A 24,157-nucleotide genomic window follows, 5' to 3' on the forward strand; every position below is an offset into this window, starting at 1 on the left:
TGTCATCATCACTGCTGCATCGACAGGGGTCCAGCTGGTGTATGATGACGTGGGATTTTGGGTGAAAAATAGATGGGCATACAAGTTTGTCGGGGCCACCATAAGATTTATTATTTCCTCACTGAAAAAGAATTTGAAGAAGTCAATTTCAGTGAGGCCATTGGTGTCAAACTGGATTCCTGAGCTGTTGATGAAATCCTGAATGATGGGCTGATAATTTTCAGGGAGTGCAATCTATGTGGGATCAATTGGAGGGGTTGTCTGGGTCCTAGGGTGCCTTACCAGAGGTCCTTCCTAACTAAATGAGGAGGAGGAGGACAAAAGAAATGTGGGATCTTCCTCACTGGTTGAATCTGTGTTGGAGGCAAGGAAAGCGTATGCCTCCTCTGGTAAATACCATTTTGATGAATGGCCATTTTTATTTTTTCTTGCAAACCTCCGGGAATATGTGTGTAAGTGGTGCTTTTATACATGTAATGTGTAAGGCTTGTGTATTGGATACTATCTATTATAAAAAGTAAAAATCCAGAAAAATTGGAGACAGCACACCGTTTGTAGTGAAAAGGAGCTATTTAATCAGCCCAGAAAGCGACGTTTCAGTCTCAACAGGAGCCTTTCTCAAGCTATCCGAAATGTTGCCTTCTGGGCTGATTAAATAGCTCCTTTTCACTACAAACGGTGTGCTGCCTCCAATTTTTCTGGATTTTTATCATTGAGGTTTGGTATTTGCCTGGGGGGCTCTGCACCCGGACTCTTTCTTTGTGCTGCACTAATTTTCTTCCTATTATAAAAATGTAGAAGAAGCACTTAGAAGAAAAAATTGAAAAGAAAAAATAGATGTAAAAAAGAAAGTTTGTATAAAAAAAATTAGATATGTTCACTACACTAATTTCCACTCTATAAATTTATCTGGCACTAACTCTTCTTTTTTTTCTGCAAAAGAAAAACAGACGTTATCAACAATGCAACGTATGCTACCCTAATGCATTACCTAAAAATTTACTTAACGAAAATAATTATTTGTTTGCAAAAGAAAAATGAACGTCATCAACAATGTGACGTACGCTCCAATAATGCACTAGAAATTACCCGGCGATGACCTTTTTTTGTGCAAAAGGAAGACGCAACCTCCGTCTCTGTACAGGTACTCGTCACCAAATACTGTGACGTCCGATACACTAACTCGCTACGTATGAAACTATTATGTGCAATTTTTTTTTCTCTCTAAAACTATTGTATTTTTCGGACTATAAGGCTACTTTCACACTAGCGTTAACTGCAATACGTTCAAATGCGTCGTTTTGCCGAAAAAACGCATCCAGCAAAAGTGCTTGCAGGATGCGTTTTTTCCCCATAGACTTGTATTGGCGACGTATTGCGACGGATTGGCATACGTCAGTATACGTCGTACGACGGATGCGTCGAAATTAGGCGACACGTCGTCTGGAAAAACGTAGATTGTAACGTTTTTTGGCTCTGACAAAAAAACGTGTCGCGACGCATCCAGCGGCATGCTTCTTTGGCTACAATGAAAGTCTATGAGCGACGGATGCGTCGAGACACGTCGTACGACGCAATGCAGCGCTGCAATACGTTTTTTTCTACTGAGCATGCTCAGAACCAGGATTTTTAGCTAATTGGCCAGACATCCCCAAATCTATATAAACCTGGCCTGGGCCTTCAACCCCACATATGCCAGCAAGAAGACACCAGAGAAGAAGCCAGCAAGACTGCCATCAAGACCCCAGCCTGATAACAAGACCCCAGCCGGACATCAAGACCCCAGCCTGACAGCAAGACGCCAGCCTGGCAGCAAGGACCTTCCAGACACACTCCAACAGTGTGAGTATTGCCATTTGTGTGTGTGTGCGCGCATTTGTGTGTGTGTGTGTGCATTTGTGTATGACGTACTGACTACAGCAAGAGCTTAAAACCTGAATACAACCTGAGGCCTGCCGTCGTCCTGCAACAGCCAGTGCCCTGCTAGAGTCCAGATCCACCCTGAGGCCTGCCACTGTGAAGACATCAAGCTCCAGCCGGAGGACTGATGGCCGTGTGTGTGTGTGTGTGTGTGTATTTTTGTACTGCTGTGTGCTTTTGTATGTATGTGTTCACGTGCCTGCACCTTATTATGCCTTCGCTAATATTATGCCTGTTCATGTGTTATGCTTGTGTTATGACTTGCAGGTATGTTTGTGTGCGTCTTGTTGTTTGCATGTGCATTTGTCAATGCCATATTGGTTAATGTACTTTTTTGATGTATTTACTAGTATAGTGGTTTGTGCAGCCTGTGTGAATTTTTTTTTTTTTTATCTGATGTATTATTGCAAAGTCTAGTGGTCTGCAGCTCGTGGTTAGAATGTGTGAGTGTTTTTTTTTTTTTTTTAAAGTGTTGATTTTTTTTACTATTGAAACCATTCCCAGTTGATGTACTTGTATTTAAAATAAAGATTTCTGCTCCATTGTGATTTAAAAAAAAAAGCAAAAAAATAATAATAAAATGTTTAAAAAATTGTCCGTAGTATAATTTCATAAAGGTAAATTTAAAACTGGTGTATGTACCAATGGTACACATGCAATACAGAGTTGGTTGAGGGCTCATTTTTTTACTAAAGGTTATCCTTGGAAGGTTTTTTGGGGGAGGTTATTTAAAAAAAAAAATGTGGTAAAAATATTTTTCCATGGTGTCTCATTTTAAATTTTTTTTTTTTTTTGGGACATGGAAATGAATGGTATAACATGCACCTGTTTTTGGGTTTTGGTTTTCAGCTATTTCTCACATTTTAAAACAGGGTGTTTATTGTTAAACATTACCTAGTTCTGCGGTGGTCTAACTATAAATCCATTATACTTATTATATTACAGATACACTAGGGACCATAGCCACCGGCCGTAGCCACCAGGACCACATCCTCAAATTTTTCAAAGTAAGTTTTGACGACCCCAAATCTGCTACTTCAATGTGTAGAGCAGATTGCAAGTGTCCTTTTAACTTACAGACCCACCAGGACCACAGCCACCGGCCGTAGCCACCAGGACCACAGCCACCGGCCGTAGCCACCAGGACCACAGCCACCGGCCGTAGCCACCAGGACCAAAGCCACCGGCCGTAGCCACCAGGACCAAAGCCACCGGCCGTAGCCACCAGGACCAAAGCCACCGGCCGTAGCCACCAGGACCAAAGCCACCGGCCGTAGCCACCAGGACCACATCCTCAAATTTTTCAAAGTAAGTTTTGAAGACCCCAAATCTGCTACTTCAATGTGTAGAGCCGATTGCAAGTGTCTTTTTAACTTACAGACCCACCAGGACCACAGCCACCGGCCGTAGCCACCAGGACCACAGCCACCGGCCGTAGCCACCAGGACCACAGCCACCGGCCGTAGCCACCAGGACCAAAGCCACCGGCCGTAGCCACCAGGACCAAAGCCACCGGCCGTAGCCACCAGGACCAAAGCCACCGGCCGTAGCCACCAGGATCACATCCTCAAATTTTTCAAAGTAAGTTTTGAAGACCCCAAATCTGCTACTTCAATGTGTAGAGCAGATTGTAAGTGTCTTTTTAACTTATAGACCCACCAAGACCACAGCCACCGGCCGTAGCCACCAGGACCACAGCCACCGGCTGTAGCCACCAGGACCACAGCCACCGGCCGTAGCCACCAGGACCAAAGCCACCGGCCTTAACACCAGGAACACAATGTCCTCTTCTGACAGCCCTCCTCCACAGCAACAGCTCGTATCGGTAAGTAAACAATTTTTTTTTTTTTTTTTTTTAAATTTACATCATTTTTATTCACTACATGCATTTATTATGTTTAAACAGGAATCAGAATCCGATGAGGAGCTGTCAGAAGGGACCGAGACGGGTGGAGACATCCAAGCGGAAGAGGAACCAATTGTAAGTAGAGGCGAAACACTTGCTTCACACATCACACTGCACTATACACAAAACAGAATTTCATATATAACGTAACACAGAAAACATATACATACATTAAAGCTAATTTTTGTTATCCTTTATTTCAGTCTCCTGCTGCTGCTGCTGCTGCTGAACTTCCAGCACAGCGTGAAGGTTCTCCCAGGTGCTCCCAGAGTCGGCGGAATCGACGCCGCGGTCGGCCATCAGTGAGTTGGTTTTTTGTGGGGCTTCGATAGGTAATTTTGTTTTTCAGTCTACTAATTTTTATTTTTTTATTTTTTTTTCTCACAGGCTTCACAGTGTGCTCCCGCCGAAGATTTTGATATTGAAATCGAAGCCCTAATCGAGGAGGTTCGCGAGCGGGAGCCGCTGTGGAACATGGCTGACCGCAGGCATGCTGATACCAGTGTCACCCGTCGGCTCTGGTTGTAAGTATGCCATAACATCTTTCCAAGGTGGGAGAACCTTCTTCCACAGCAGCAGAGCAAACTATGTAAGTATTCACTTTTCAGTGATGTTTAGAGCGGAATGTAATGTCTTGCATTTACCATTTTTTTTTTTTCTTCATTCCTGTCTTCACAGGTGGCAAGGTTAGGAATCGGTGGCGGTCACTGAGGGATCGCTTTAAGAGGGAATTCAACGAGGAGATGCAGGTCCCGAGTGGCTCAGCAGGAAGGAAGAAGAGGAGCTACAGATACGCCCCTGCCCTCTCCTTCTTGAGGCGAACCATGCTGAGTAGAGTGTAAGTATTCAACATCCCAGTAATAACCATGTTAACCTGTCTAATCACAAAACTTTTGTTTCAGTCCGGGCTTTTTCGTATCAATATATTAATTTTGTTTTTTCTTTCACAGCACCTTCTCCAGCCACCGTGCGCCTGCATCTTCCTCTGCACCCTCTGGAGCGATCCCTCCTGAGTCCGCCACCGGGGACCACATCGGTAGGCCCCACACCTCTGACCCCTCCACTTCATCCACCTCAAGCACTGGAGCGCACCCTTCGTTACTCGCATCTGATGGTCAACAGATAGCGTTCCCTTTACCCCACCCCTCTGACCCTGCCACCTCTACACCACCGTTAGGTTCGTGGCGGCAGCGACAGAGGGGTCAGGAAAGGAGCTATGCTCCTGAGTTCTTACATCTAAATGCATCCTTCCAAAGTTCTTTTAAAATTTTGGGAGAACAAGTGACTGCTGGTTTCAACATGGTGCAATCACGCATCAGTGAAACCCACCATGAAACCAGCAGTCGCTTGGATAGGCTGCATTTAGATGTAAGTCAATCTCCGGCCAATCTTTTTTTTCAATCCATGCTCAGGAGCATGGAAAAGCTTTCTTTTGATCAGCAGATGCGGGTAATGAATAGCTGCCATAATGCTCTACTCAAGGTCCTCCACGAACGCCAATCTACCCCCACACCTCCCCACACATCCCAGTCACCATTTCAACATCATGCCCCCCAATATCAACGTCAGTCCCAATACCAAACCAGGCCCACAACCCAAATGTATTCCCCAGTGTTTTCTTCTTCCTTGCCCAGCTTTCCTTCCCCATTCAGTTATACAAATACCCCAACACAACCCCCCTCTGGTCAGCCTCCTGCTTTTCACCACCCTTCCACTGCAGACCAAACAAGTAGGGTTTCCCCAATCCCACCTACCGACGTGGTCCAACATTCCAGCCCCTCCTCCCATAGTTACTCCACCCGACACTACCAAGACTTGTAGTCCAAAAATTATAAGTTTGTAAATGTTAAAAAAAAAAGTTATTTTGAAAAGAAAAACAGTTATTTTGAACAGAAAAACCAAATGGTTTTTTAAAATGATTAAAAAAAACAACAAGGTTTAAAATAAAAATCTTTCTGATTTAAAATCTACTCTGTGTGTGTGTTGATTCATTAAAGTAATAGGGTAAATATTAAAGGTTAAGTGAAAAGAAACACCAGACGTTTGAAAGGTATAACAAAATGGTCTTATATTATCAAGCAAACCACGCTTTGGGATTTTTTTATTTTTTTTTGCTAGAAACATAATTTTTACATAAACAACAAAAGCCATGAAAAACATGGTACACAATGATGTCTTGCCATGGAATCCGCCCAACAGGTGACAAAAAATAATCCGCAAACTGGTCCCTCATCCTAGTAACAGAACCTGTGGAGCGAACAGAGGCACTGCGGTAATCCCACAAGGTTGTCTCCAATTCTTCGTCATCCAAGGTAACGGGCTCCTTTGAAATGACAAAGTTATGGAGCACCACACATGCCTTCACAACATCGTCTACAGTTTTGGTTTCCAGTTTTATTGCCGTCAGCAGAACTCTCCACTTTGCCGTCAATATACCGAAAGAGCACTCTACTTCTCTTCTTGCTCTAGTGAGACGGTAATTAAATAACCGCTTGGTACGGTTTAATTCACGGCTGCTGTATGGTTTCAGTAGGTGCGGCGACAGTTGAAAGGCTTCCTCATCTACACACACATAGGGCAAGGCTGGTTCACTTGTTCCTGGGAGCGGTCTGGCTGGCGGGAAATTGTATGTATCTCCATACAGACAAAGACCCATCGGAGAGTTTTTGAACACTTGGGAGTCGTTGGAACGGCCGTAGGCTCCTATGTCCACAGCAAGGAATCGTCAGTTGGCGTCTGCAATAGCCATGAGTACAATGGAGAAGTATTTTTTATAGTTGTAGTACTCAGATCCTGTTCCTGCCGGTTTTGCAATCCTTATGTGTTTGCCGTCCACGGCACCAACACAATTTGGGAAATTGCAAATTCTCTCAAATTGTTCTGCACTTCTCAACCAGATCTCCATTGATGGTTGTGGGATATACTCCGGCTGTAAAGTGTCCCAAACAGCCCGACATGTGTCCTTCACTATTCCGCCAATAGTGGAAATCCCCAGTCTGAATTGGAAATGGAGTGAAGTCAGAGACTCACACCTAGCTAGGAAGCTGCAGAAAAAAAAAATGTAAAAAAAAATTGCACATACCATCAACAAAAAAAACCAGTGGAATGGCCTCAAACAACCCAAAAAATTACATGCTGCAGAAAATGGTGCGCAATGTGTCAGCGCAGTTTTGTCTGTAGCATGTAATAACATTCAATATGACCAATGACATAAGAAAAAAAAACCAGTGGAATGGCCTCAAACAAACCAAAAAATTACATGCTGCAGAAAATGCTGCGCAATGTGTTAGCGCAGTTTTGTCTGCAGCATGTAATAACATTCAATATGAGCAATGACATAAAAAAAAGATGCTTACCGCAGTGTCACCAGGAGCCGCTCCGCCGGTGTGATGGCAAGCCTCATCCTTGTGTCCTGCCTTTGGATGACCTCCTCTAGTTTTCCAACCAAATAATCGAAATGTTCCATCCTCATCTGTACATAATTGAAGAATTTCTGTGGGTTGCACCGCAACTCCAGATAGAGAGTGGACTGGACACCCCTGGTCATCCGCAGCTCATTGATTGGATGTATCCAGAATCGTCGCACTCTCCGTTGCATCCTCCGTCTTTCTGCTGCCGCCTCCTTCTCCCGCACTATGATATCCAGGCGATTCGTCTCAAATATAACGTCAGTAACCAAACTCGCAATCCTCCCAAGTACACCATCCATCCTTGCCACTAAACTAAAACCCTCAAAGATGGGCTGTAAATACAGTCAGTATATAGATTTCCCTTATTTTCCAGTAGCCAATCAAATTTTGGTGCCTCCCATTTTAACAACGGATCCGTCGTAAAAACGGATGCAACGTATGCAACGCATCCAGCATTTCAACGCAACCGTTTATCGGATTTGCGACGGATCCGTCGAAATGCTGTATGCGTTGCATACGTTTTCCACTTTTTTGACGCATCCGTTTTTTCGGAAAAAAGACGTTTTTGTGACGGTTTGCAGTTAACGCTAGTGTGAAAGTAGCCTAAGACGCACCCCAAATTATGGGGTGGAAAATAGCAGAAAAAAAGATTTTCATATGATGGCGTCCGTCTAAGGGTATGTGCACACGTTGTGGATTTGCCTGTAGAATTTTCAGCTCAGGTTCTTCCTCTCTTGGCAGAAAACGCAGGTAAAAATTTGATGCGTTTTTCATGCGGATTTTCATGCATTTTTGTAAGCTAAATAAAGATCTATTATTTAGCAAAAAAAAAAGAATTGTTATGTCATTTCTTGTCCAACCTCTTCATTTACATACTCCATTGAAAAATAATGTTTACACACAGATAGATAGATAATAGACAGATCCATAGATAGATGGATAGATAGATAAGGCTGGGTTCACACTGCGTTACAGCAGCCCGTTCAACACATACGTTAAACGGGCTGCTGTAACGCAAGTGCCGACTTGGCACCATCGCTAGCGCAGATAGAGCATCTGCTAGCTCTATCTGCGCTAGCAGTGACGGACCCGGAAACGCTGCAGCCCGCGTCTCAGGGCCTGTCACTCAATGACGGCACATGGCTAGCGCACACTTTTGGCACATTAGTATATGGGAGGGGGAAAATGTTTCAAGATTCGTGGTGACCATGGCGGCCATTTTGAAGTCTGCTATTTTGGATCCAACTTTATTTTTTCCAATGGGAAGACGGTCACGTGACACATCAAACTTATTGAGAATTTCACAAGAAAAACAATGGTGTGCTTGCTTTTAACATAACTTTATTCTTTCATGAGTTATTTACACCATTCACACCATTGTTTTTCTTGTGAAATTCTCATTAAGTTTGATGGCACATGACCCTCTCATGGTCTCGTGGCACAGGGCCTGTCTCATGGTACAGGGCCCCCACACAGTATAATCTTCTTACAGTACCGCCAACCTTCAAACACATTATGATAATATGAGATGCCCCACACACAATACTCTACCACCCAAAAAACTAGATAATAACTCACTTATTCCCATTTTTGATACCATATAGCCACTTTGTGTTTTTCGTCTAATATATGGAAGCCTACAAGAAAATGCTAAAAAAAAAAAAAAAGCATAATATAAAGAGAGAATAAAACACTGTACATGGAGACATTGCTATCAAATATCTCCTGTCTTGGTTCTTACAAAAATATCTTTTAAAAAAGCTTCAAACTTCTGTGTGTGAATCAGACCTGAGATCTAACGTGATAGAAGATTACAGTGCGGGGAAGACGGGAAACCTTCATATAGACGGCCGGTGTGATGGAGTCAGTGACTGACTCTGGACAAATATGTTTCTAGAGCCGTAGTAGAAGATGAAGATGTCGTCCTCATCATGAAGTAGTTATTTCTCCTGTCACGTGTAATGAATATCTCCTGCAGTATTACTAATGCCGATTCCAGGGTTGGTAAATGAGACGAGAATTAGCGTTATCATTCAGCTGCCGACTCCGAGGGAGAAACTGCTTGTTGTCTGTGGCCTAAAATATATAGGTTTTATTAGTAGATGCAAAGACGAAAAATGCTGTAAAATAATAAATCTCCTCATATGTTTCCCTTATTATCTCCAGTAATTGTATTACACAAGATTTTTATGATGTTACATCGGCTCATCTTCTCATTCAGGTCTCTACAATATCGGATCCTCTCAGTGAAGATCTTCTATATAAGAGAATTTTCCTGATTTACCCATCAAGGATAGATATGGACAGAGACAAGATGGCGGAGAGGATATTACACCTCACCCTAGAGATCCTCTTCCGGCTTACTGGAGAGGTGAGAGATTCTGATGACGTCGCATTACATCATTCTTATCTATGGAAATAACAGACGGACAGAACTGGAGAGGTGAGGACTCTGGAAATGTCTGTAGTGAGATTTATTAATGTGTCTCTCCATTACCAGGATTACACAGTAGTGAAGACCTCTAGTGATCGCTGTCAGGACCCTGTGTCTGAGGGATGGGGAAGACCCCTGAACCCAATCATGGGGCCTCCACCTCACTCCCTGATACATGAGGACATCAATGACCAGAAGATCCTAGAACTCACCTACAAGATCATTGAGCTGCTGACTGGAGAGGTGACACTGCTGGGAATGCTGGGACATTATACAGTTACACTATGAAGGGATTGGGGTGATGATGATATCATTGTATGTGTCAGGTTCTTATAAGGTGCCAGGATGTCGCTGTCTATTTCTCCATGAAGGAGTGGGAGTATTTAGAAGGACATAAAGATCTGTACAAGGACGTCATGATGGAGGTTCCCCAGCCCCTCGCATCACCAGGTAATAGACAGGACTAAATACACACGGCCTATAAATATCTGTATGTAAAGAATGAATTCAACCCTTGTATGTGTTTCCTCCAGATCTATCCAGTAAGAGGACAACACCAGAGAGATGTCGCCTTCCTTTTCTTCCAGAGGACTGTAAACAAGAACATCCCAAAGTTCCTCAGGATCATCAGGTAGATGGAGAGAAGGTGTCATTAGATCTCCCCCATGATGTGTAGGCAGCTGTGAAGGTCTTGTGCTCAGTCTTGTTTTATCCACCAGTGTTATATGTTTTACTAGATGGTGGCCTGATTCTAACGCATCTAGAATGTGTATGTATGTATATATCAGCCACATAGTATATAGCACAGCCCACATAACACAGACAGCCACGTGGTATATAGCACAGCCACGTGGTATATAGCACAGCCACGTGGTATATAACACAGCCACATAGTATATAACACAGCCACGTAGTATATAGCATAGCCACGTAGTATATAGCAGCCACTTAGTATATAGCAGCCACTTAGTATATAGCACAGCCGCGTAGTATATAACACAGCCCATGTAATATATAGCACAGCCCACGTAGTATATAACACTGCCCACATAGTATATAACACTGCCCACGCAATATATAACACTGCCCACGCAGTATATAACACAGCCCATGTAGTATATAACAGCCCACGCAGTATATAACACTGACCACGTAATATATAGCACTGCCCACGTAGTATATAACACTGCCCACGTAGTATATAACACAGCCAACGTAATATACAGCACAGCCCACCTAGTATATAACACTGCCCACGTAGTTGTAGCAGCCACGCAGTATATAACACAGTCCAAGTATTATGTAGCAGTGTGGGCACCATATCCCCGTTAAAAAAATAAAATAAAAAATAATTATATACTCACCCTCCGGCGCCCCCCGGATCCAGGCAAGGCGCTCAGCGATGCTCCTTGCGACGTTCTGGTCCCAAGAATGCACTGCGGTCTCGCGAGATGATGATGTAGCGGTCTCGTGAGAGCGCTACGTCATCATCTCGTGAGACCGCAATGTATGGCCCGGAGCGTCGCGAGGAGCGGGAAAGGCCCCGGAAGGTGAGTATATCATGATTTTTTATTTTTTTTAATTATTTTTAACGTTAGATCTTTTTACTATTGATGCTGCATAGGCAGCATCAATAGTAAAAAGTTTGTCACATAGGGTTAATAGCAGCATTAACAGACTGCGTTACACCACGTTATGCCGCGGTGTAACGCAGTCGGTTTAACGGACTGCTACAATGCTATGTGGGTGGCGGGCGCTGACTGGGGGGGGGGAGTATGGAGCAGGCACTGATGGCAGGGGAGTAGGGAGCGGCCACTTCGCAGCCGGACTGTGCCCGCCGCTGGCCGCGACCAATCATCGACTTGGGATTTCCGTGACAGACAGACAGAAAGAAGGAAGGAAGTGACCCTTTGACAATTATATAGTAGATACTTGTGTAATGAAAACGGTGGAGATGGCAGGATTAGAGCTGATCATAGATGTGACTTCTCCATCTGTCTGTGACTTTTACAATATTTGTTTCAGGGTGAAGATCTGACCCATATTAATACTACAGAGACATATGTGAGGGGTGATGTATGGTGTAAAGAGGAGATTCCTACATATGACTACCCAGGTGAGTAGGAACCACTAAATGTAGAGAAGTCACAGATTCTTCTCCGTCACCGGCAGTGGCTGCTTTATCGGTGGTGTAGTCCGGCCGTATCACAATCATGTGATCACCATTTTACCTCTAGACCACAACATTCTCCTCCATCCAAAACTGTTCTAATGACTTTGGTCATTGAAAGCCCTTTTCTATAGAGCTTACAACCTGGAGGATACACCTACCCCCTGAGTTTAGGAGACGCTGTTACCTGCCCAGATCTGTGAACTGTAAAGCCAAATGACAGCGTACGTAGAATGTGCTGACAAGTTAGAAAATCACTTCAAGAAAAAAATTATGATGTGTAAGAGAAAGCGGAGGTTAATCATGCTGTTGGCTTCCTAGAACCCTGATATCTTATCGGATGAATCTTCCTTCTCTCCCTTCTGTGCTGCTGAATGTGCTCATATGGTCCCTACATGACCAGGTCCGGTCTTTCTGGCCAAACTTTGCTTCTATAATCGACAACAGTAAATCTGCAGTGAGGCCAAGTATGAATTTCTATACAATAACAACAGTTTCCCTTTATCCTGACTTTTCAATTTGTATTAAAACTAATTTCAAGGAGGATTGTGATAAACTACATATAAAACACTACAAAAAAATAAACGGCAATAAGCCGCAGCCAGCTCACCAACCAGACCATAGATAATTGAGCACAGAGATTCGTCCAGACCAAGACGCCAAGCAATTGCAGTATACGAAAACGTGGAAACTCCAGCTCCAATAAAATGGCAAAATTCTTTATTAGTCCAACTTCATTAAAAAGGACATCCTTACAAAGTAACAAGGACGCAGGTGGTTACATGAATATAGGCAACGCGTTTCGATCACACGGGATCTTATTCATGCCCATATAAAACCCACATTTAGTCTTGCTGATATAGACAATATGGACCTATCACATACTCAATTGAGATCACATGACAAATAGAAAGGTCCTACAGATCACAACTGCATGCATTCTATCACAAGACAAAATGGAAGGTTACAATAGTAATACATACAATGAATACTTATATAAAATATCAACATAGATGATATAAAATGTCATTCCTTTTGTTCCAACCCAAAAAAAGAAAAAAAGAAACAAATATCTAGCCAATGTGGCAGAGTCACATGATGAGACAAAAGGTCCTACAGACCACAACTGCATACATTTTACCGCACAAAGCAGGTAGGAAAAATTCACCGAAAATGCATGTAGAGAATACAGTAAGGAAGATATTAACAATAATGATATAAGATTTCATTCCTTTTATTTAAACCTGCAGGGGAACGGGTGTGTACATCCAAAAGGCTTCTCTGGTTAGTAGCCGCCTTTTTGTGTCACCCCCACGCCTATGTGAGTAAACTTTCTCAATGCCCTGAACTTTTAAAGTTGTAACATCTCCCCTATGTACTGTATTGAAATGTTTGGAAACCATGGATACATTCCTAGTGGTAAAGTTAGAAATATTGGCATCCCTGATATGTTCTGTAATGCGCGTTTTTAGTTTGCGTGTTGTACAGCCTATATATGATAGTTGACAGGCTGTACATTCTACTTTATATACTACATTTTTTGTGTGACAATTAATGAAATTATTTATTTTATAATTCTTGTTTTTTTCTGAGTTAGTGAATATATTCCCAGTTAGAGAGTGTGCACACGTACTGCATGCTGTGGTGCCACGTTTAAAAAAACCCTTGTACTCTAACCATGTATTCATTTTAGGTCTAATTGTGATTGTATTCGGAGCAATAATATCCCCAATGGTTTGGGCTTTTCTAGCAACCACGTTAACCCCATCCTTTAAGATATCCATAAGAATATGATCCTCGTACAGGATGGGTAATCTATTTTTAATAATATTCTTAATTTGTCCAAACTGGGAGCTATACCGAAGACACACTTGGGGCTTATTATTATAATTATGTCTCGCAGAACAGTTATTTTTATTCGATGTCAGTAAGTCATCTCTACATTTCTTGTTCACTATTTCTGTGGCCCTATTCAGCGACCAATATGGATACTTGCGGGCACTAAATTTTTTCTTCAATTCCCCAAATTCTTTAAGTCTGTCTTCTTCCCTGATGCAATTGCGTTTAGATCTAATGAATTCGCCAACCGGTATGGCTTTTATTGTATGGGCTGGATGACTGCTAGCAGCATGCAAGATGGTGTTCCCACTTACCGGTTTAATGTGCGTTTTGCTTGCAATGAATTCATCCTTTATACCAAAAAGATCAAGATCCAAAAAAGAAATACTGTATGGATCCCAAACATGTGTAAACTTTATACCAAAATCATTAGTATTGATATACTCTACAAATCCCGGTATGGCAGACACATCGCCCCCCCCAAATAATGAGGGTGTCATCAATGTATCTGCCATACCAGGAGATGCAATCAACAAATGGGTTATTGGCCGAATAGATATACTCTTGTTCCCATAAGGCCATGGTTAAATTTGCCAAAGATGGGGAATATTTAGCCCCCACTGGAACTCCTGATGTTTGTACATATATCTCATCCCCAAATGTGAAAACATTGTGTTTCATAAGAAAAGATATGAAACACAATGTTTTCACATTTGGGGATGAGATATATGTACACACATCAGGAGTTCCAATGGGGGCTAAATATTCCCCATCTTTGGCAAATTTAACCATGGCCTTATGGGAACAAGAGTATATCTATTCGGCCAATAACCCATTCGTTGATTGCATCTCCTGGTATGGCAGATACATTGATGACACCCTCATTATTTGGGGGGGCGATGTGTCTGCCATACCGGGATTTGTAGAGTATATCAATACTAATGATTTTGGTATAAAGCTTACACATGTTTGGGATCCATACAGTATTTCTTTTTTGGATCTTGATCTTTTTGGTATAAAGGATGAATTCATTGCAAGCAAAACGCACATTAAACCGGTAAGTGGGAACACCATCTTGCATGCTGCTAGCAGTCATCCAGCCCATACAATAAAAGCCATACCGGTTGGCGAATTCATTATATCTAAACACAATTGCAGCAGGGAAGAAGACAGACTTAAAGAATTTGGGGAATTGAAGAAAAAACTTAGTGCCCGCAAATATCCATATTGGTCGCTGAATAGGGCCACAGAAATAGTGAACAAGAAATGTAGAGATGACTTACTGACATCGAATAAAAATAACCGCTCTGCGAGACATAATTATAATAATAAGCCCCATGTGTGTCTTCAGTATAGCTCCCAGTTTGGACAAATTAAGAATATTATTAAAAATAGATTACCCATCCTGTACGAGGATCATATTCTTATGGATATCTTAAAGGATGGGGTTAACGTGGTTGCTAGAAAAGCCCAAACCATTGGGGATATTATTGCTCCGAATACAATCACAATTAGACCTAAAATGAATACATGGTTAGAGTACAAGGGTTTTTTTAAATGTGGCACCACAGCATGCAGTACGTGTGCACACTCTCTAACTGGGAATATATTCACTAACTCAGAAAAAAACAAGAATTATAAAATAAATAATTTCATTAATTGTCACACAAAAAATGTAGTATATAAAGTAGAATGTACAGCCTGTCAACTATCATATATAGGCTGTACAACACGCAAACTAAAAACGCGCATTACAGAACATATCAGGGATGCCAATATTTCTAACTTTACCACTAGGAATGTATCCATGGTTTCCAAACATTTCAATACAGTACATAGGGGAGATGTTACAACTTTAAAAGTTCAGGGCATTGAGAAAGTTTACTCACATAGGCGTGGGGGTGACACAAAAAGGCGGCTACTAACCAGAGAAGCCTTTTGGATGTACACACCCGTTCCCCTGCAGGTTTAAATAAAAGGAATGAAATCTTATATCATTATTGTTAATATCTTCCTTACTGTATTCTCTACATGCATTTTTGGTGAATTTGTCCTGCCTGCTTTGTGCGGTAAAATGTATGCAGTTGTGGTCTGTAGGACCTTTTGTCTCATCATGTGACTCTGCCACATTGGCTAGATATTTGTTTCTTTTTTTCTTTTTTTGGGTTGGAACAAAAGGAATGACATTTTATATCATCTATGTTGATATTTTATATAAGTATTCATTGTATGTATTACTATTGTAACCTTCCGTTTTGTCTTGTGATAGAATGCATGCAGTTGTGATCTGTAGGACCTTTCTATTTGTCATGTGATCTCAATTGAGTATGTGATAGGTCCATATTGTCTATATAAGCAAGACTAAATGTGGGTTTTATATGGGCATGAATAAGATCCCGTGTGATCGAAACGCGTTGCCTATATTCATGTAACCACCTGCGTCCTTGTTACTTTGTAAGGATGTCCTTTTTAATGAAGTTGGACTAATAAAGAATTTTGCCATTTTATTGGAGCTGGTTTTCCACGTTTTCGTATACTGCAATATAAAACACTACACCTGTGCCATGATATATCTCTAAGCTGTGCGTGGCTGATGGCTACAATATACATTTATTCACGCCTGCAGGAGATGTGTTGGCTCGAGTCCTGGTTTCATGGATTCACTCCACGTCATAAATGACATTAGGTTTTCGATCCTGAGGAATTCAGATTACTGCACAATCTCTCCTGAAATGGGGGCACTAATACTTTCTCTACTCTTCTGGTCAGGACTCACAGTAGTTCCAATGGTCCACCATAAATGAGTGCAGCTCCGGTTTACTGTCGGAGTTCTCCCCTCATACATACGTTGTTGTTGGGGATGTAACATTTTATTTGTTCTACATCTTTTTTTTTACCTATCGTTCTGTATGATAGTTTGATTGTGGTGAGATTGGTCTGCCTCACTTATGTGAGTCTGTAACTCCCTCATAGTCTTAAAAAAAGCTCTCCATCTGCTCTTCGAAATGCCTAAGATCTAAATTTAAAGGGAACCTGTCAGCAGGATTGTGCACAGTAAAGGTACCGTCACACATAACGATATCGTTAACGATATCGTTGCTTTTTGTGACGTAGCAACGATATCGTTAACGAAATCGTTATGTGTGACAGCGACCAACGATCAGGCCCCTGCTGGGAGATCGTTGGTCGCTGGGGAAAGTCCAGCACTTTATTTCGTCGCTGGATCTCCCGCTGACATCGCTGAATCGGCGTGTGTGACGCCGATTCAGCGATGTCTTCATTGGTAACCAGGGTAAACATGGGGTTACTAAACGCAGGGCCGCGCTTAGTAACCCCATGTTTACCCTGGTTACCGTTGTAAATGTAAAAAAACAAACACTACATACTTACATTCCCGGTGTCTGGTCATGTCCCTCGACTTCAGCTTCCCACACTGACTGGTGAGCGCCGGCCAGCCATAAAGCAGAGCACAGCGGTGACGTCACCGCTGTACTTTATGGCCGGAGCTCAGTCAGTGCGGGAAGCTGAAGGCGAGGGGCCTGACCAGACACCGGGACTGTAAGCATGTAGTGTTTTTTTTTTTACATTTACAACGGTAACCAGGGTAAACATCGGGTTACTAAGCGCGGCCCTGCGCTTAGTAACCCGATGTTTACCCTGGTTACCAGGGGACTTCGGGATCGTTGGTCGCTGGAGAGCTGTCTGTGTGACAGCTCTCCAGCGACCAAACAGCGACGCTGCAGCGATCGACATCGTTGTCGGTATCGCTGCAGCGTCGCTTAGTGTGACGGTACCTTAACCTACACACAGTGTCAGGCCAGCGCCGTTATACTGATTACACTGATACCCGGTGATGAAATCCGTCTTGTGGTTGTTGTTTAATCTTTATTTGTAGTTTTCAGTTAATGAAATTCTCATGCTCTGGGGTGGGGCTGTGGGCGGGGCTGTGGTGGGACTGTGGGCGGGGTTTTATGTCGTGCTATGATTATATATTCATCTGTTTTGGCTTATGACAGTTCAATGATCCCTCAGTAACCTGCCCCCTATTTTATGTAATGCATATAATAGTGTTGATATTATTGTTGATAATGCCTATAATATTGTGGCTATTGTGAGGCTTAGAAAAATAAATTACTTCCAGCAAAATGACATCATCGGCGATAGCATTTATCTCTTACTTATAGATGCTACTATGCAGGCGCCGCCATCACCGGTGACATTTTGCTGGATGTATTTTTTCTCTAAGCCTCACAATAGCCACAATATTATAGGAATTCTCAACAATAATATCAACACTATTATATGCATTATGTAAAATAGGGGGCAGGTAACTGAGGCACAGTGACCTGTTATAAGCCAATACAGATGCATATGTAATCACTAGTGATGAACGAGCCTGCTCGCCACTACTCGGTGCTCGCCCGAGCATCGCGATGCTCAGAGTTGGCCGAGTATTTCTGGCTTTGGTCGGTGGTAGTTCGGGTCACCACCCTGCATATTTGGCGCTCTTTAGAGGCAATCTTTAGGGATTGCCTGCCACACACTGTAATTGTAATTGCTGCCGTTATCTGTTTTTACATCTTATACCTGAACCTCTTATTGTAAAGCAATCCATAGCCCCCTTTTGTTCTACATTTATTTGCTTGGTCACGCTGCAAACTACAGCCTGGTCATTGTAATTGAAGAGTGTGCAAATCTACGAATTGAAAATGTATTTATTTATTTTTTGCCCAGTCATCAGATGTGAGTGCGCCCAAAAATTATTTTTTTTTATTTTTTTGAGGTACGATCTAATATTTTGTAGTGTCTTACAACATTTTTAGACACCATTTTGCTGCCCCAAAAATCTGTAGCTTTTCTAAAAATATTTACTTACAGTTCATAGATTTATCACTGTGAGTTGTACGCCACATGCATCGCATATAATTGTGCCAAATATCTCACAATTTTAATAACAAAAAATATCGCTCCAAAAGACTGTGTTTAGGTGGGATGGTCTACCCACCTGAACAAGTGCTCAGTTTTTTGGCCCCAGCGAGGCTCCGTGCCTCAGTGACGTCACACACTGCCGAGCAGTGCTGGACATTTTTTTCTTCTCTCCGTGTAACCAGGGAGGCTACCGGCCGGGACGTCCTTGGCTCTGCGCGGATGAGGGAGTCCTCCCTGCTTATTGCATAGATCCTCAGGAGGTATACACTCAGCAGATCTCTTACTCAACCCTGCATGGACTTGCAGCACTGGCAGATATCTGCACATCAATCAAACTCTCGCCTACCCGACTCATTTAACCCTAAGGTATGTGAACCTAATTAGTGTGCAAACAAAACCCATTATTTAAGGTACCGTCACACTCAGCAGCTTTACAGCGAGAACGACAACAATCCGTGACATTGCAGTGTCCTGGATAGCGATCTCGTTGTGTTTGACACGCAGCAGCGATCTGGATCCCGCTGTGCCATCGCTGGTCGGAGTTAGAAGTCCAGAACTTTATTTGGTCGTCAGGTCGGCGTGTATCGTCATGTTTGACATCAAAAGCAACGATGCCAGCAATGTTTTTACATTGAGCTAACAACCAGCGAGAACGATAAGTGAGTCGCCGTTACCTCACTGGATCGCTCCTGCATCGTTCTGGAGTAATAATGTTTGACGTCTCTACAGCGACCTAAACAGCGACGCTCTAGCGATCGGCTCGTTGTCTATATCGCTGCAGCGTCGCTGAGTGTGACGGTACCTTAAGTGTTATTGCCTAAGGCCTGCAGGCTGAATTCTCTGTGCATTTACAGCAGTGATTTGTTGGACTAATGGCTCATTCAGTGTCCACACACTAGCAACTCGCATCAGCTGTATACATATAATCGCATCTTACTGAGCACTTGTTCAGGTGGGTAGACCATCCCACCTAAACACAGTCTTAGCGCGGTATTTTTTTTTTTTTTATTATTGTTTCAATATATCGACGGAAATTAGCACACTGTCCATCTAAGGCCGGCGTCACACTAGCGAGTTTTACGGACGTAAGAGCGCATAAAACACTTCCGTAAAACACGCCTAACAAACATCCCAATTATTCTCTATGCCCCTGCTCCTATCTGCCGTATTTTATTGATCAGTATTATACGGCTCTCTACGGCCGTAAAAAATCGCAGCATGCTGCATTTGTCACCGTATTGCGCAAAAAAAACGCCAATGAAAGTCTATGGAAGCCAGAAAAATACGGATTACACACGGACCAGCAGTGTGACTTGCGAGAAATACGCAGCGGTGTTAGAGAGAAAAGCCGGCAATTCAGTGCGGTGTACAGTAAAATCACACTGACAGCTTACAGTAGAATAGGTAGAATAAATGTGTACACATAGAATAGGTATATATGTATATATATATATATGTCAGTGAGACACATATATGTATATATATTATTATTTCATACAGCGCTAGATAGCTTTAAAGCCGGTAATTCAATTGCCGGCTTTTGCTATCTCCTTCCTAAACCCGACATGATATGAGACATGGTTTACATACAGTAAACCATCTCATATCCCCATTTTTTTTGCATATTACACACTACTAATGTTAGTAGTGTGTATGTGCAAAATTTGGCCGTTCTAGCTATTAAATTAAAGGGTTAAATGGCGGAAAAAATTGGCGTGGGCTCCCGCGCAATTTTCCCCGCCAGAGTAGTAAAGCCAGTGACTGAGGGCAGATATTAATAGCCTGGAGAGGGTCCATGGTTATTGCCCCACCCCCCCCCCCGGCTAAAAACATCCGCCCCCAGCCACCCCAGAAAAGGCACATCTGGAAGATGCGCCTATTCTGGCACTTGGCCACTCTCTTCCCATTCCCGTGTAGCGGTGGGATATGGGGTAATGAAGGGTTAATGCCACCTTGCTATTGTAAGGTGACATTAAGCCAAATTAATAATGGAGAGGCGTCAATTATGACACCTATCCATTATTAATCCAATAGTAGTAAAGGGTTAAAAAAAACACAAACACATTATTTAAAAGTATTTTAATGAAATAAAAACAAAGGTTGTTGTAATATTTTATTCTACGCTCAATCCTTCTGAAGACCCTGGCTCTGTAACAAAGAAAAATAATAAACCAACAATATACACCGAAGATCTGTAACGTTCCACGATGTAAATCCATCTGAAGGGGTTAAAATATTTTACAGCCAGGAGCTCTGCTAATGCAGCGGTGATCAGGGCTGCAAAACCCCGGGGAATGAAGGTAAAGTAGGTCAATGACCTATATTTACCTTCATTCGCGGTGAGGCGCCCTCTGCTGGTTGTTCTCATATGAACTCGAGCCTGGGAGCTTTCCAGGAAAGTTCCCACGCTTGAGGGACAACCAGCAGAGGGCGCATCACCGCGAATGAAGGTAAATATAGGTCATTGACCTACTTTACCTTCATTCCAGCGGGGATGGCCTGAGGACAGGGGGGAGGACAACATGGAGAACTTTCTATCTCTTATTCCAGAGGCAGACAGGTGTACTAAAATGTTGCTGTACCAGAGGCCCTTTGTAGTGGAATTGCTTAAAAAATTGCCATGTGAGAACGCTGACAGCAGACATCAGAGTTTGTTGTACAACCAAGGAGTCCAAGTGAGAGAGACAGAAGTACAATCCAGCTCAGGCAGGGGAACAATGGCAAAGTTCTGGGTCAGTTTTCTCAGACCCTCCCATCGTGCCATCACAGAGGCAAGGGGTGCCGTCACAAGAAGTACAATGTTTGGGAAGATGCTGAGGGAGTACCTTGCAGATCGTACAGACATCCTCTGGGATTCCTCTGTGCCTTTTAATTATTGGGTATCCAAGCTGGCCACGTGGCATGAACTGGCTCTCTACGCCTTAGAGGTCCTGGCCTGCCCTGCTGCTAGCGTTCTGTCAGAGCGGGTTTTTAGTGTCGCTGGGGGAATTATAGCAGATAAGCGCATCTGTTATGAAAGGTAATTCAGTACCACAATGGACATAGAGGTCAGTGCACATACAGTGACCTGGCAATAACCCAAAAAACAAGAACGAGCTCTGAGACGTGGGAACTCTGTTGACTGCAATCCCTAATCCTCTCCAACCACACTAGAGGCAGCCGTGGATTGCGCCTAACGCTGCCTATGCAACTCGGCACGGCCTGAGAAACTAGCTAGCCTGAAGATAGAAAATAAGCCTACCTTGCCTCAGAGAAATACCCCAAAGGAAAAGGCAGCCCCCACATATAATGACTGTGAGTTAAGATGAAAAGACAAATGTAGAGATGAAATAGACTTAGCAAAGTGAGGCCCAACTTTCTGAACAGAGCGAGGATAGGAAAGGTAACTTTGCGGTCAACACAAAACCCTACAAAAACCACGCAAAGGGGGCAAAAAGACCCTCCGTACCGAACTAACGGCACGGAGGTACACCCTCTGCGTCCCAGAGCTTCCAGCAAGCAGAAAAAACAAATTGACAAGCTGGAACAAAAAAAACAGCAAACAAATAGCAAAGAGGAACTTAGCTATGCAGAGCAGCAGGCCACAGGAACGATGCAGGAGGAAACAGGTCCAATACTAGAACATTGACTGGAAGCCAGGAACAAAGCACTAGGTGGAGTTAAATAGGGTAGCACCCAACGACTTCACCATATCACCTGAGGAAGGAAACTCAGAAGCCGCAGTACCACTTTCCTCCACCAACGGAAGCTCACAGAGAGAATCAGCCGAAGTACCACTTGTGACCACAAGAGGGAGCTCTGCCACAGAATTCACAACACGCATCTGCCTGTCAACTCAAATGCTGACAGGCAGACTCTTATAAAAATGAACAAGGGCTGGATTGGGCAAGACATCTGTGCACCACAAAATGAAAACAGCGAAACATAACCTATAATTGTCTTTATGGTGGAGGTGTTATCTCATGCACCTCTTCACAACTACACAGGGGTATGCACATCCAGATTTGGTCTGTTTGGTGATATCCTACTCCTTATCCTCATCCTCATCATCCACAACCATACAAACACCAGGGTGAATGGATTCCGTGATGCTAAAGTCCCTAATTTTTGGATAAAAGGGTGTTTTTATGATGTCTGTTACTAATTGGAAACCAAAACAAATGTTACTCCCCCAGGGGGAAATGTCATAAAGATGAGATGTACGTCTATTCTTCCCATTTATTAGTATATTTTCCTGTTTTCTTAACTGTGGTCAGTCCCCTAATGAGGTAGTGTATACCTCAACAATAGAAAATTATTCAAATGCTTTTATATTATCTTTTTATTTATGTCGCTGAGCTGTTGCTAGGGACAAACATGTCTCGTTGGACACATTCTGGCTTCATATTTATGAACTCGTGTTCGCCCCTCCCTTTTGATATTTTCTTTCATAGGTGGTTTCACATTTTTTATTTTTCTTAGATTTCAGTATGATTTATGTTCTGTCTCCTCATTCTCCACCACTACATCACCAGGTTGAATGTGTGCTGTACTGCTACACCAGTGCAATTTTTGGCAAGGGTGTCTATGATGCACATAAAATAATTTTTAAAAATTTTACCCCAATGGGGATATGTTTGGCAGTCCATGCACTTCGTGTATGGTCATTACAAGTCTAGAAGACCCACTCCTTAACATTGTGCCTAGTTTTTAATAATGATATCCTCCGCATTTCATCATTCGTTGCCACTAGAACACCATGGTGAACGTGTTGTATGTTGCTACAGCCATTCAGTTTTTGGGCAAGGGTGCCTGATACCCATAAATAATTTTTTAAAACTGTGACCCCCATGGGGATATGTTTGTCAGCCCATGCACTTAGTGTATGGGCATTACAAGTTAGGAGACCCGCTCCATTACAATGGGCCTAGTTTTATATTGAGCCCTTTATCTTATGTCTCCTCATTCTCCACCACTAGACCACGAGGTTTAACGTGTTCTGTGCTGCGACACCAGTGCAATTTTTGGCAAGGCTGTCTATGATGCCCATAAAATATTTTTTAAAAATTGAACCCCAATGGGGAAATGTTTTGCAGCCCATGCACTTTGTGTATTGGCATTACAAGTCTAGGAGACCTGCTGCTTAACATTGGGCCTAATTTTTCACAGAATTTCAAATACAAGTGCCTTAATTAGATCAACTCACCGACAAATGACACTATTACACGATAAAGTAAATGACCACAATAAAACTTAACATTTACTTATGAATACTAAAACAAAAACAATACAACATACATGACCTAAAAACACGTATGACTGCAAACAAAGATACAGGGTGCACTAAATCCCTAAATGGCCAACTATCTAATGCCCTACCTTGCAGCAGAGGTTGGCACCCTATAAACCTGCGCAATGGCGCCCCTGCTCAACGTAGGCTCGCCCTAACTGTCCCTAATAGGCCCTATCATGCGGAAAATAGAAAAAACAACAAACAGCAGACCATACATATCAGACAGACAAACAGATGTCACTAGAGCAAAAATTCCATTAATTGTGCAAAAGTGTGC

At 42.7% G+C, this 24,157-nt stretch overlaps 1 protein-coding gene across 1 annotated transcript in view; it reads left to right on the forward strand.

The window, feature by feature from the left end:
* The first annotated feature begins 947 nt into the window (after nucleotides 1-947).
* LOC138663534 (oocyte zinc finger protein XlCOF7.2-like) overlaps nucleotides 948-24,157 on the forward strand; it is a 38,065-nt gene continuing 14,855 nt past the window's right edge. The window contains exons 1-6 of the mRNA XM_069749775.1: nucleotides 948-1,144; nucleotides 9,458-9,607; nucleotides 9,737-9,913; nucleotides 9,997-10,120; nucleotides 10,204-10,301; nucleotides 11,696-11,786. Coding sequence (XP_069605876.1) covers nucleotides 9,536-9,607; nucleotides 9,737-9,913; nucleotides 9,997-10,120; nucleotides 10,204-10,301; nucleotides 11,696-11,786 — 562 coding nt within the window. The 5' untranslated portion in view covers nucleotides 948-1,144; nucleotides 9,458-9,535. The remainder of the gene's footprint in view (nucleotides 1,145-9,457; nucleotides 9,608-9,736; nucleotides 9,914-9,996; nucleotides 10,121-10,203; nucleotides 10,302-11,695; nucleotides 11,787-24,157) is intronic.

This window comes from Ranitomeya imitator, chromosome 2 (assembly GCF_032444005.1).
Source record: "Ranitomeya imitator isolate aRanImi1 chromosome 2, aRanImi1.pri, whole genome shotgun sequence".
In the NCBI taxonomy this organism is placed as follows: domain Eukaryota; kingdom Metazoa; phylum Chordata; class Amphibia; order Anura; family Dendrobatidae; genus Ranitomeya; species Ranitomeya imitator.